Here is a 14,896-nt window from a genome sequence, read left to right as displayed (position 1 = left end):
GGAACTAGCCCACCGTAAGGACCATCGACTTGAAATTCAAGCTTCCAAAGAATATGGTGTTCATTCGAAAGTAACAGAAGATAATGGGAAATATAGAAAGAGGGGATCAGTTATTAGAAAACTGATGAATTAACAAATTAATAAATAAAAATGAAAGTAAAATATTAAAAAACAAGTTGAATTGCATCAGCGTAGTAATGCACTGCATCTTCGCTTGAATTTCTCATTTCCAATAACTTATAAAACTGCGCTCAACTTATGATAAGATATGACATGATGTGACGGAGAACACTCCATCACACAAAACCACACAAGACATTCACGGAAGGCAGCAGCATTCCAGCAATGGGTAGAACAAAAGATACAAACTGTGAGGTACTAAGCCCATGGTACTAATCCCACCATCGCAGTGTACATAGACGAAGCCATGTAAACATTGCCATGTTTCAATTGCTCTGAAAGAACGCTTATAGCAAAAAAAAAAAAAAAAAAAAAAAAATCATACCAAGTACACTCAACTATTCAGATTCATAACTAAATTTAGATTCATAAGTAAAGTGATACCTTTGCAACGCAAATCCCAGGCAGTGCAGTTTGTAAAAAGATATACAAATGGGTTGATTTCACCTGTAGTAACAATGACGTCACAGTTTTAAAAGGCTGACTTAACCTAAAGCAACAATGACGTTAGTTTTAATAGGCTGACTTACCCACAAGCAACAATGACGTCACAGTTTTAATGAGTTGGCTTCACCTGTAGTAACAATGACGTCACAGTTTTAATAGCCTGACTTACCCACAAGCAACAGTGACGTCACAGTTTTAACAGCCTGCCTTACCCAAAAGCAACAGTGACGTCACAGTTTTAATGGGCTGACAACCTACAGCAACAATGACGTCACAGTTATAATGGGCTGGCATAACCTAATGCAACAATGACGTCACAGTTCTAATGGGCTGGCTTAACCTGAAGCAACAATGACGTCACAATTTTAATGTGCTGACTTAACCTAAAGCAACAATGACGTCACAATTTTAATGTGCTGGCCTAACCTAAAGCAACAATGACGTCACAGTTTTAATGGACTGACCTGACCTTAAGTAACAATTACGTCATAGTTTTAGCGGAGTCTAGCCTCAGGCCCTTCTCGTAACAATCACCAACCTCTAAAAATAAACACTGAGAAATCATTACATGCACTCCTGTAAAAGCACAATGTGCAATGTTTCCTTCACGAAGGTCATGTGCAATTTTACAAACAAATCTCACACACGGTACATCTTCTTAGAACTTACACAATTGAGAGTTCACATTTTCGTAAATTTACACTCGCACAACTTTCTACCTACATTTTCTAGTATTCCATCAAAACATGGCAAAAAAAATCTAAGCCTTAAAAACGAATAGATGATCTTCTGTCACTTATAAAGAAGAAAGGACATTCACTTATGACAGGTAAAGGACATTCAAATATCCTGCAAAGGAAACACACCCTGTATATAATTCTATTACTAAAAAGGGAAAACTGGAGTCCTGCTACTCTCTATCAAAGTAAAATTCGTACCTTCCGTCATTTTGCCAAAAAGGTAAAAATTTCCATCATTCTAATTTACAATAACACTCTCAGGACATTGTAATCATTCTATGAAATGACGTTGTTTACAAGGCACGATTTTTAATATTTGTATAAAAAAACCTCGATGTTTCATCAAACGACGCCATTTCTATCACTATCAAATTGTAATGATACTCTATCATGCTATCAGGGGTAACTAGTGGTTTTCTTATTATTTTATCAAGAGTCATGACCGCATTACTGTAACTAAAAATCACGATTGTCTTCAACAACCATTGACTGATATGATTTCTACGTCATACTTAGCGAAGCTTAAAATTTTCTGCAATTCTTACAGGAGGTAAGAATTTCCGTTAGTGTCAATTGGAACCTCACTTCCGCTATATTAACTCTGATGCGGTAACTCTAGCAATAACCACTATAAAAAAGCGGTTCGATAGTATATTGCATATACAAAAAAAAAAAAATACTGTATTTCCATTAAAAGGAAATTCATGAATGCTGTATTACACAAGGTGCTTAAACCTGCCAATAACCGGATTCCAAACTCATCCTCGACAAAACAACATTACTTACATGAACATGCATACGGCTACACTATATTTTTGTGATTATATAAGTTCGGGCAACATTCGACGAAACGTGCACATACCAAAATACCATAACATTATCTATATGTTCAAAAACTTAGTGACCAAGAGTTTCAGTGTTCCGTAAGTATTTAAGATATGCAGCATGTTGTCTTTTAGAAATGGTTTCTTAGAATAACGTAGTTCGAATACATCAAATCTTTAGAGAAGCAACAATACAAAACAAAAAGATTGCTGACGCCCGGAGGCAACACGGTCTTCGCACTGGTCATGTGTGTGTGTGTTTTTTTTTATCACAGTCTTTCCTGTCAACTGATAGCATCTACAGAGCAACAACACATGTGATATGACGTCCGCCCTTTAGATGACCCAAGAAAATTTTTCTTGAGCGAGAAACACACAAGCAAATGTACGCGCACACAAATTAGCCCGGAGACAATCAATGGGCAACTAAATAGCACATGGGCAACACCATGACTTTATTCAAAACTATTTTATAAAAGCAGACTAATTCAAATTAAAACTAGATGCTTGTCCTAATACAAAAGCCAGTTTGCACAATGAACACTCATGCGGCTAACATCCACTAATTCTATAGGCTACTACACAAATATATATATGGTCGAGTCTGATGTGTTACTGAAGGCTTGAGCCGAATCAGTACAAAAATTACAAACATTCTATGGGGAAAACCTACAGTAACTTAAAACCATGAGCGATCACCCCTCCTTGGTACAATGTACAACACACTAAGGCCACAACGTTTCTTCCGAGCAAAGAAACAAACGTGCTATAGGCCACGCAAGCAACTGAAATGGCAGTCGTGATCTGCTTTCACGAAATGAGTCTTGTGAACGAGCTCATGGCCTCAAATTTGTGTGAAGAAAAGAAAAGAGTAATAAAATCCAAATTACCTGGGATGTGGCAGCGGCTAAAAGTATTTCGTTGAAATACGGTAATGGCCCACTTTCTGCCTCGAAACAGTGTGTGTATCCAAGCTCTAGTACTGTGCAGTACGTGCAGAGCACACTTGATTAGTAGAAATATCCTCGGTATACATGACGCAGGAGAACCTATAATCTACGGTTAAAAAGCATCACAAGAGAGCCTGGCACAATGAAACCATACCATACGTCACTCTAAGGCGACACCGCGCAGGTCGAGGTAGGAATATCAGGTACCATCTGATATTAAACCGTACTCTTCCTACAGACCTGGGAAAAAAATACAGTAACGAACAAACAATGAACGGTGAGCTTTTGAAATGTTACAGGGGTGCTTTACAGCAACCTTTCTGAAAAAATTTGCCTAACAAAAATCTCACTTACAAAGGGTAGTCAGACTGAGCGTCCGTGACGTAAACTCTTCCAAGTACACGTGCTGAATGCCGTCTGCTGAAGGTGTTCCTGTGTTTTGGTGACCGGTGGACTCCCTGCGTAGGAAAAGTAGTTCTCGTTTGAAGATCACACTTTTCTCTAATCATCATGCAAAATATTGAATGTTCTTTATAGAGAAATTATACGGTAAAACTAAGACGGATTTGATACGCAAATGGAAAAATACCTTACCTTTTGAAGTTTTATTTCAGTACTACTAATTCCACGAAGTACTTGACTTTTTTCTTTTAACTCAGGGAATCTATATTGGTACTTGAGTCAATAACCCTTTGTCGGATATTCGGCATCACGTAATTTTTTTCGTGTAGCATATATATCGTCGCTAAGGCTAAAAGAAACCGTATCTATAACAGTATGCTAATACCTAAAAATAACTCGTACTCTGGTAGCTTTATTTCCTGTAGAATAGAGCACGTGTCTTGAGAATCTGTAACGCGTGCCCAAAGAATCTTTTCTTAAAATAGAAGTCTCATTACCATGTGATACTATCATGAAGGATGAATAGTCTTTAGCATGAAAAAAGAGTTTGTAACTAACAAGAATTGGTAGTCTATTTCCAAAAATTACATTTATCACAAAACCGAGTTATGCAGTTGATCAGTACGCTATAATTTTCTGACTATTTAACATGTAAACCAAATTTACTTCGCACAAGAAATCATTTTTGAAGCAATATTTGACAATCTTTAGCTTGAAGGGAGTAATATCCCGTCAGAAAGGTTGTAAGTTCGTAAATCGCGCCCAAGTCGTTTGTAAACACATGAAATGTATTCTTCCGCGAAATATGGCCCTCCAGCTGATGATAAAGGGAAGAGGGTCTTGCCTAAAATTGACAGAAACTGACAAATGCCTCCGTTTATGCCTGAGGGCCGCCTCGAAATGCTTCGGGACTTATCGTAGTAGTAACATCTTGCGAGACAATTTACCCGCATTGTCCAGTTCGTACAGCCGGGTGAGTTGTAGGAATTGCCTTTGGGTGCCAGTGTTCAAGTCTTATAAGGCCTGGTGAACTTGGTTTGGTGTCACCACTGGCAAATATTTTCATGATGGCAGTTTAGAACTCTACCTCGTTGGCCTCTCAGTATGATTAAAAGTCTGATGAATGATTACTACCAGGTCTCACGCCCGTGTGAGGAGCCTTAGGTACCTAGCTCGTCACGCCCTTTGGATTAACTTCTCAAGCATTCACTCGTTTTTTAACATCTCTGTAAGCGTAAATTTCACGATTAATTATATACCAGTTATATTTCTAAATTAATGAATAATTTTATAATGCTTACTTTAATTCTTGCATAGTCGTCCAGTCCAGAAAGTAACCTATTCATGGCCTGGCCTAGCCTAGCCTAATGCTACAAAGAACTGCCATCTCTTGATTTTCTCCTTTTATATTTCATTTGAATTAATAATTTGTGTAATTTTTTAATATTTTTGTTCACGTTTACCGTTAGGCAAGAAATGTACAGCTGTGAAAAGTGCCAAATAACTGTTTGACTATTATGCATATTTCATAAGCTTATTTAAATGTGAAAATAGAATTTTCCTTGGAATGAATTTAGCCTTGTTATCCTAAAATATCAGAAATTTAGTGTTAGATTAAATGATATTGATGATTAAGAGTACTTAATGACTGTATGCCATGCTAAATTTTCTTGTATGCATGCAAATGATAATACTGTTAAAGCCAGCATACATCCTTTAAAATTGTAATTATATAATCTAGGATCATGTTTGCTATACTGTATTTTATTTATATATATGTGTATATATAGCAAAATAGCTAATAGCTATATATATATATATATATATATATATATATATATATATATATATATATATATATATATATATATATATATATATATATATATATATGTATGTATATATATACATATATATATATATATATGTAAATACTGTATATATATAAATATATATATATTTTATGAAGAAGAAATAGTTGCTGATGAAAATCATTATGTTTTCCTTATTGCTTTAATGGAGTTTTATGTAGGCTAAACAGTGTCTGTATGCTGGCTTGGATGGTAGCCTATGATTAATTTACCTGAAAGCTATACTGTACAGTATAAGAAAATTTGTCATGCAGTACTCCAGTGCATATACAGATTGAAGCCCCGTATACATCCTTATACAGTATGATTTTTGTTTAATCTTCACCAGGAGAGGAATCTGTAATGGTTACTTGTTCCTACAGAAGTATAAACTGTCACCTTTTATGTAGGAGTACTCTCAGCTTGTGTTGGACTTAAGTTGTTGAAACTTGGTGTCCTAGTAGTGTGTATACTAGTGGTTGAAAGGGGATGAACTGAGGAATACCATTTCCTCACCTGCGTCACCAAGTACTTTCCTGTGTCAACAAGTACTTTTTCTTTGGCTGCCAACTAGTAAAGATGTCGTACTGCTCTCTTATTAGACTGACTGCTGTTGGATGCTTTGTTCTTTTTTTTTTCTCATTATTGAAAATGAAGAGAAAAAAGAGTCCAGAGCATTGGTAGGGACTTAAGTGGTTGTGTTGGTCTCCCTTTTAGTGGGAAGAGGGATAGGAAGTGTTTGCTGGCTTCTGTGGAAGGGTGAGGGAACTTATCCAGTAACACCGCCAAATCTTTTTAGTTCTTTTCTTCATGCCTGTGCTATGCTTCTCCCCACATCTACTGTACCTGTACTGTTTCCCCCTCTGTCTAAGGAAAGCATGCTGGGTAAGGCATGTGTCCACCTTATGCTCTTTGATGACAAGTCTAGGACCCAGGCTTGTCTCTCCCTGAGTGGGACCCTGACCTCTGTACTCTGATACTTCTACTATTCCAGGAATGTTGTCATCGTCTATTAAGTATTTACGAAAGATGTGGCCTTCCTTAAACATCCCAGGAAGCCAATTTTTGCAGCATTCCTTGATCACTTAATCTTGGCTAAGAAGAGAATTCTCCTGTTCCTGCTGCTATTGCTGCTTTGTCCACAAAGGAGGTTGCCCCTCCTTTAGCAGTACAGCAGTACTGTACCGTATTTCCCATGGGAGATGTTCTGGCATCAACCACGGTTTCAGCAACAACAATGCTTCCTGCCTTGACCATTTTGCAGTGTCTGAGGCGATCAAGGAATGAGCACTGGGCAAGGAGAAGCATAAGTGCCTTTTACCACCTCCTAGTTTTCATCTTTGCCTTCTTCCCATAAGAAGAAGAAGAAATCATCCAAGAAGGCTTTTGACAAGAAGACCTATAGAACTTTGGGTGAGCAATCTTTCCAGTATCTGGGAGACGATACATCCTCTATTGGCTGGACTGGCACAGGTCTTACTAAGGACACTTGACACGTTATCCTTGCCTGCTCTGTCTTGGACAAGAGGACTGATTCTAGCTCTTCTACCCATGTTTCACTAGAAACATGAGTCAGATCTCTGCTCAGTACTTACTGGTATCAGGATGATCTGCTTGCCTGCGATCAGCTACTTTGTATTCATTCACCCCTATTCTCTACTAGTTCTGGCACTACCGAACATAAGGAATTGTACATGTTAGTTGACTAGGATTGGAACAACTTGAATACAGTCTGACCTCTTTAATCTGGCATCCTTTGGACAAAGCCACAGCAGGACCACAGAAAATGCTGGATGACAGAAATTAGCTCATCCCACATATACAATATATTGCTGTGATATCAAAGGTAGAACGAAGCTTAAAAGAGGAAATCAAACAATCATTAATACTTCCAGACAAGGTTTGTATTGTCTCATGCAATACAATGGTTAAGAAAGCCATAAACCAAAAAATAATATATACTGTACTTACTGTACTGTAGCAGGCCTATAGGGAACCTGTAGCTCAAACAGGAAATAATAGTGTGTGTACTGTGCAGTAATTAATGCTTCCAAACAAGGCTTTTATTATTTCATGCAATGTAAAACTGCTAGCCAAAAGTAAAATAGCACAGGACATGTAGCAGGCGTAGGCCTACTACATACAAACTTTTCCGGCTTTCAGTGTGAGCAAAAACTACAAATCTGCTGCTTTTTTCTCTAAATCATACTCAGTGAATATTCCAGTGTCATAGTACTCACATGAAGTCTTTACAGACATTCCATTCTGTAATTTCTTCTGTACCTCCACCTTTTCAAGTATATGTAAAGATTTATGCTTGCGCTGACCTCTAGCACCGTCACCTGCACCTCCTACTCTCTTGGGTGGCACTCTGAATGGGTAAATATGTAGCTATATATAAGCAATGCCACCATCAAGTACTTCTCTTTGGCATCAGAGACTACACTGGGTGGTTGAGGTTGGATTATTATAAAAGGCTCTGATTTGTATACCTAGGAAAAATACAAAGTACTTGGAAAATTTTGTCAGCTGTTCTTATAAGAATATAAACCAGTCCTTAAGTGCAAGTTGAATCTCCACCCAGAAATGCCACGTTATTGTCCACAATAAATAGCAGTTGAGCAATGACCTTGTAACCTATTCAGTGTAGCGTAGGAATGACAAAGCGATTTGGCCCTGAGCTCGAGTGAGATATGGCTGAGATAACGCTCGGAAAGGAAATCTTTGGAAAACCGATTGGTACCTAACAGTGGGTAATAAAAGGAAAGGAAATCTTTGGAAAACCGATTGGTACCTAACAGTGGGTAATAAAAGGAAAGGAAATCTTTGGAAAACCGATTGGTACCTAACAGTGGGTAATAAAAGGAAAGGAAATCTTTGGAAAACCGATTGGTGCCTAACAGTGGGTAATAAAAGGAAAGGAAATCATTGGAAAACCGATTGGTACCTAACAGTGGGTAATAAAAGTCGAGAGATGGGTTCAGTTGAGCCCTTTGTTAAAAGAGAGGGCAGAATGAGTCACAGCTTATCAGATGAAGAGCTAATCTTGATTGTTCAGTTGAGTAGCCACCTGCATCTGCGCTTAGTCAAGCATGTCCTCAGTATGAGCTGCTGCCTCGCAGAGGAAGGAAGAAGAAAAGCCACCCACTCTCACCACTCAAACCCAGTTCTGCACCCTCTGGGTACCTTGGGCAAAAAACTTCTGTCTGAAATGAGCTTAGATGATCCCAGGTGTTGAACAGCCACCACAAGTCCAAAGAAGTGTCTAAGGGCTTATGAGTGATGTCCTTCAGATAGAATGAGGTAAAGGTGGTATGACAGTACAGACACCTGCTCTCATTACCTGTGCTACTTCAAAGCTCTTCCAAAATGTCAGGGACAGAGCCACACCCCCTTACTTCTTGAGCTTTTGATTTTTGAACCTGTTCTGTGGGACAAATGAATTTAAAACAAACTTGTATGGATGCAACTTTCACTCGTCCCAAACCATTGGATAATTATTAATATTGAACCCTGAATTTCATATCAAGGCATGCTGAAGGTTATGGTTTATTGCTGTGAAGCACTGAACTCGTATATAAGTGCTTGTTACTTGTTAATTTTTTAATACATGAAATGTTTGGCTTAGAAGACAGTATGTACTGTCTTACTACTTAGATTTTCCCTAAACTTTCCAGGATTAGCTCACACAGTTGTGAATGTAGATATAAAATTGATTGTAAAATATGGAATTACCATATGGCCTTAAGTTATTTTGATGAATAATCTAAATTTAACATAATGCTAAATATATTTACCTTGTATAACCTCAGACCTGGGTGACTTTATATAAACTGTAGTATTACAGTAGTAATAAATATTGGGCCTGTGCTGCTTATGAAGTTTCTGAAAGCACTTGTCTTTAGTCTCCTTTTATGCAAAGACAGGGCTGTAGCTATACATAATACATCAATTACAGATTGGGAGTAAGGTGCGGATCACCTGTGAACTTAAGTAACTTCCGTGGAAACGTACAGAGTCAGTGATGTCCAACATGGCCAGTTGTGAAGTAGGAGGATGCTGTTTTCCTGTAAAAAAGGGAAGAACATGGCGCCGAAGGAAACGGAAATGTAAAAATCCTAAGGACTGTAAATACACAGTCGATTGTTTTCCTGCGTTGGTAAATCTTTCTAAGTGGATGAAGAATAGGTGTAGTGGAGGATCGCTAAAACCCAGACTAAAAGCAGCTGTTTTTCGTATGACAGGAAGGGGATTAATGACTGTAAGAGGTTTAAAAACTGGAGATATTGTGGTACAGGTACCTAGAGAAGCTATGATAACATGTAGTGATGTATTTAGTGATGAAAAATTGAGCTATCCCTTGAAGTATTTGAACCTAAAGTTAAAGGCAATGGAAGTGTTATCTATATTCCTTTTGCATCACAGATGGTTGGGCGCTCAGTCAGAATGGAAGCACTATATTGATAGTCTTCCTGTGACGTACACTGTTCCTTCATTTTGTACAGAAAAAGAAATCAGAGTTATGCCTGAGTTCTTAAAAACTATAGTTCAAAGTCAGGAGGATGATTTGCAGAGTTGTTTTGAAAAAGCCCAAAAAATGTTTGGTTTATTGTGTGTCAAAAATAGCTGCTGTTACTTACCATCCCTAACAGACATTAGATGGGCTTGGTTTACAGTCAATACAAGAGCTGTGTACATGAAGAATAGTTATCCAAATCCTACTTTAGTGGATGAGGATATTTGTGCTTTAGCACCTTATCTAGATCTTTTAAATCATTCTCACACAGCTCAGGTTGAGACAGGTTTAAGTGAAGATGGTGAATTTTATCAAATTAAAACTTTGGTGCCTTATGGGCCTTATGAACAAGTGTTCATTAATTATGGTCCTCATGATAACATAAAGCTCTATAAAGAATATGGCTTTATTCTCCCAGACAATCCTCATAGCAGTGTACCATTTATTTTGGACGAATTGTTGGATGTAATGAAAGATTGTGATGCTATAGAGAATGCACATGCTAGGAAAGATTTGCTTTATGAAAAACAAATGATAATTGTTTCTCATAACTTTCATAAGAATCTAGCAATGTCTTCAGATGGTCCTTCTTGGAATTTTGAAGTTGCTACTACAATCCTTCTCATGACTGCAGATGAGTTGTCTCAGTGGCAAGTTGTCTACCAGAATCTAACAGGTATGGGCCATAGACATTTGGTGCAGTGTTGCTTGAGAATGCTATGTCAGATTAAGCTGGATCACTTTAACTTGGTTTTGATGAATATGGAGGATATTGAAGATTGTAGTGAAGCATTTGCATGTGCAAAAATGTTGGTCAGAGACTGTTGTTTAATTCTCACTAATGCTGAGAGGAGTCTGCAATGTTAGAGTGAAGCAACTGCCAATGTGACATTGAACAGTGGTTAAAGGAGGCTCTTATTTAATGATGGATCATGTTCCTGCTCAGTTGCTTGTGTGTGTGTAGATGAGTTGTCTCTTGTACTTTGCTGTTTTTAAATACTAAACTTGCGCTTTACCTGTATGGCGCTAGTGTGCTTTTTGGCAGAAATTAGGTTATTCTTTAAGCAACTCCACAATCATGGTCTGTTTAGTCTGGTGGGACTACTAAATAGTCACTACCTCTTGTGATTTATGCAGTGAGCTTATTTTTGACCACTGTTATTGCCTCTGTGCAGTTGCTTTACCAAGCTTATCATTTTATCTTTCATGGCTTGCAGAACTATGGTTTGTAGGCTGTGGAATACAATACAATTGTTTATAAAGTTTTATGGAAGTTGTAATGCCTCTAAATTATGACATATATAATGAGAATCTCGGTAAATGAAACTAAAATGCATATTTAAGATTCTATGCCTTAATCTTCTTTATTGTACCATTAAAATTAATGTGTTAATAAAGCTGGTTATTTTGTCATTTAAAGTGAATTGTACTTAACCTGTTGATAATCTGTATTGTATTAGATTGTTTAATGTTGTTTTGTTAAATAAAATAATGAGTGAAGTAAGAGCATTTTGTAAAGCTGGTACATTCCTGTGAGGATACTAGCCCACTGGTTGGTAATGCTGTTAGTGCATGTTACATGGTGCACTGTAGGTATTATTAAAAGTTGTTTCCAGTGTCCCTTTGGCTGCTAATTGCATCCATTGTTGAGCTTTTTACTTTACCACCATTCTTTCTTCATTTCTTCCAGCTTACTCTCCAACCACTATATAGCTAAATTTTCATAAATAATCATCCACAGTAAGGAAGGAGTCAGAGTGCATTTTAATTTTTACTGAAGATTATCTCAGAATGCGAAGGCCATTTCTTTTCAACTCGTAAGAAGTTTTAAATAAACCAAAAATTTGTGCAGTACAATATCTCGAATAGTAAATATAATTGGTTTTGTATATTTGGCAATTCTTCCTTGCTAGTTACCATAAGTGTAGTAGAGTATAGTCATACTTAGGTTAAAGGACTTGTTCCATTCCAGAAGCTTAAACTGAGCAGATTTTTCCAGTAAGAAATAATTGGAATTTTATTACAGTACTCCATTCCAGAACTCCAAAAATACAACAAAGAAAAGCTTTTAACTCAAATGTAACAAAAAATAGCATGCAGAAATTTTACAAAAAATAATGTAAATAGATGAAATAAATGCAAATTTGATCTCATTTTACACTCCCACTTCCTTTCTTCAATCTTGTTGCCCAACCTCTCTTACCTGTTACTTCTTAGTGCCACTGTGAGGTTTTCTCTCAGTTCCACCTTTAGAAACTTTGCATTTCATCATTTTTATTGTCTGATCTCTGTATCTTGCTGTCCAATCACTTCACCTCTCTCTTTTCACTGTCTTAAGCACTTGATGGCCAAAAGTGACCTAGTGCTTGGCTTGATAGCCTGAATTATGTATGTCAGTCAACCATTACTGAATATTCTATCAATATGAAAAATAAACAATTTCCAGAATGTAAAGAAATAATGTTAGTAGTAGATGAGTCATCTGAGTAATCCCTAAGCGTAGGTAAAGTCAAGGCATTTAGCACACAACATGTAATGCTGGATTTGTATACATGTTTCATAGTACTGACAACAAAGCACTGCAATAAAAATGAAAGAAATCATGCCAGGGTTGTTTATATTGATATTTTGAGAAACATTTTAATAAAAGCAATTTGAAAGGAAAAACTAAAGCAAGGGACTACATTTTTCCGCTAAAGCATGATTTCACCATTACAGGAGAAAAATAAGAAAGTAAAACTGGTTGTACTTAAGAAGAGGTCACAAAACTTGGAGCAAATTATGTGGATATTTTCAAAGGGGGGGAGAAATTAGAACAGGTAGATAATAAACTCAGACATTTTGTCTGATAAGACAAGATGACACCAGCAATAAGCAGACTATAAACTTAACTCAATATAAAAATCAGTAAAATGGTATGGGTAAAATGTAAAGCTTCATTCAGTATTCATGCATCAGATGGTGTTCACAAGTATGTAAGTTAAGTAACAAAGGTGCTTCATGAGAAGTATTTCCCAGATGAATATTCCTCGCATGACACGGTAATATGAGCTACTTTTAGCATGGCTACCATACAATAATTGACCAATAGCAAAAGTAAAGGAGAGTTTTAAAACACAATAGAAAGTGATTTATGTAGCATCAAGATAATGATTGTTGCATAGTAAAAAATTCTGAATAAACAAGGATACTAGCAGGACTGGAAAAGGGATGTAAATTGTGTAACGTGGCTTAGCAGGCAAAATGCCATTATTTTGGACAAGAAATTAAAAAATTTAAAGTGAACTGTATTTTTCATAGATATACAAACCTGAAGTCTTTTGCCATAATTCCTCCTATATTCAACTTCATATGTCACACTGTAGCCAGAAGAAAAAGTGAGGGTGTGGAGACAGGTGAGTGAGTAGGTACTTCCTGCATTCACTTATTATTTATAAAGCCACCTGTAACAACCTTGTTAACAAGCTTCAGCAAACAACTAGCCTGCACCAAGAAAACTCATATGAAAAAGAACTTTATATAATGTGTCTGTGTACTGTTTACTTGACACTAGCTGATGGTGATAGGAATTCACAGCTGGGTTGACTGGTGTACAGCAAGGTGGGATCAAAGTTTGCACACTGTTCAGTTTGTGTACCGAGAATAAATACAGTTTACTCCATAGGGGGTTAGTGCCATTAGGCACCTCATGCTGCACTGTAGGCATTACTGAAGGTTCTTTGCAGTGCCCCTTCAGACCCTAGCTGCAACCCCTTTCATCCTTTTGCTGTTCCTCCATTCATATTATCTTTCTCTTTCTTTGTTTTACTCTCAACCCTCTCCTAACAACTGTTTCATAATGCAACTGCAAGGTTTTCCTTCTGTTGCACCTTTAAACCATTTACTCTTATTTTCCTTTCAGCGCTGAATGACCTCATAGGTCCCAGTACTTGGTCTTTGGCCAAAATTTAATATTCCATTCTATTCCATTCCATACATACAGTTTACTGAAGGAATTGTCAGTTTTTCAGGCAAATTCATTAATCAGATAGTGGGTACTATCTTTCCATCCTTATAGACTTGCTTTTCATGTATTTGACCTTATAAAGAAGTGAGCTGGGTGCATATTTTTATCAAAAGTGGTGTTAACACATAGTGGAACACTTTTTTTTTTTTTATTGAAATCTACAGAGCCTGAGATTTTTGGATAAAGTATACAGTAGGGCAATTAGGTGATTACTGGGTTAAATTAAAGAAATATTTATTTTCTTAAAACTGTCTTTTTATCACATCAAAGTTGTTTACTAATTCTGTTTTGTAATTTTATGTTCATAATAGGCTGAGCTAAGCACACATGGTGCCGGTGTGATTGGTCCACTAACGAAAAAATTTCAAGCATGGCACACTCATCAGAAGTTAGGTGTAAGGAACTGCTTCCATCCAGGAGCATCAGCTTTGTCAAGAGATTATATGGGAGTTACTGCCAAAGAAGTTTCCGGCAGAGAAATGATTAGAGCTTTAGCATCGTATGTATGGCCAAAGGTATACAATAGTTTTGTTCAGTATGTTTTTCTTATTAGAAGCATAACTTGAATAAGATTTTTTATTTACGTAAGTTTGCAAAGTACATTTAATAGCTAAAAATTTATTGCTGAAATTAATATTAGATGAAGTACAAGCTGGTGCATTGCAAACATTATTTTGTTGAGAAAATTTTTTTTTATTGTGGTGGTTTATGATTTCCAAGTTTTTGTGCCTAAGTACTACGTTTTCCAATGGATTCTGCAGTATATGATTTTCTTCTAGTTTTCTTTACATCACTAAAATAAACACTACTTGTCACTCGACTTGTGATTTAGATACCTGACATTCAGACATGATTTGGAATGGCCGTGGGTCAAGGACAGTGTATGTTTGTGTTAGCTCGTTTACTAGATAGAGGAAATTGTTAAAGCAGAGGCGCAGATGAAAATATTATGTACAAAGTTAAAGAATAGTACAGGTGTAG

At 36.8% G+C, this 14,896-nt stretch overlaps 3 protein-coding genes across 4 annotated transcripts in view; 2 read left to right on the top strand and 1 right to left on the bottom strand.

Moving 5' to 3' along the window:
- Positions 1-3,601, bottom strand: part of kri (krishah) — a 37,753-nt gene extending 34,152 nt beyond the window's left edge. Inside the window, exons 1-2 of one of the 2 annotated variants that reach the window (XM_067129961.1) lie at positions 3,496-3,573; positions 3,082-3,381 (exon numbers count right to left, since the gene is read on the bottom strand). The gene's annotated coding sequence lies outside the window, so the exon portion shown is untranslated. Of the gene's footprint in view, positions 1-3,081; positions 3,382-3,495 lie in introns of both variants that reach the window. The other variant, XM_067129960.1, reaches the window with a different exon arrangement.
- A 723-nt stretch (positions 3,602-4,324) lies between these two features.
- The window catches only part of ABCB7 (ATP binding cassette subfamily B member 7), a 28,734-nt gene continuing 18,162 nt past the window's right edge, over positions 4,325-14,896 (top strand). Inside the window, exons 1-2 of the mRNA XM_067129957.1 lie at positions 4,325-4,516; positions 14,227-14,430. Of these exons, the coding sequence (XP_066986058.1) occupies positions 4,325-4,516; positions 14,227-14,430 (396 nt within the window). The remainder of the gene's footprint in view (positions 4,517-14,226; positions 14,431-14,896) is intronic.
- LOC136854004 (SET domain-containing protein 4) lies at positions 8,556-11,413 on the top strand. The gene is made up of 2 exons (XM_067129958.1): positions 8,556-8,696; positions 9,352-11,413. The coding sequence occupies exon 2, from the start codon at positions 9,418-9,420 to the stop codon at positions 10,774-10,776; it is 1,359 nt and encodes a 452-aa protein (XP_066986059.1). The 5' UTR covers positions 8,556-8,696; positions 9,352-9,417; the 3' UTR covers positions 10,777-11,413.

The sequence above is a fragment of the Macrobrachium rosenbergii genome, chromosome 28 (assembly GCF_040412425.1).
Source record: "Macrobrachium rosenbergii isolate ZJJX-2024 chromosome 28, ASM4041242v1, whole genome shotgun sequence".
NCBI lineage: Eukaryota > Metazoa > Arthropoda > Malacostraca > Decapoda > Palaemonidae > Macrobrachium > Macrobrachium rosenbergii.
Note: the sequence above shows the minus strand (reverse complement) of the source record. Positions and strands in the feature narration are given on the sequence as shown.

Bases quoted from the DNA above. Each gene is read 5' to 3' on its own strand.
- LOC136854004 (XM_067129958.1), top strand. From the start codon at position 9,418: ATGTCCAACATGGCCAGTTGTGAAGTAGGAGGATGCTGTTTTCCTGTA.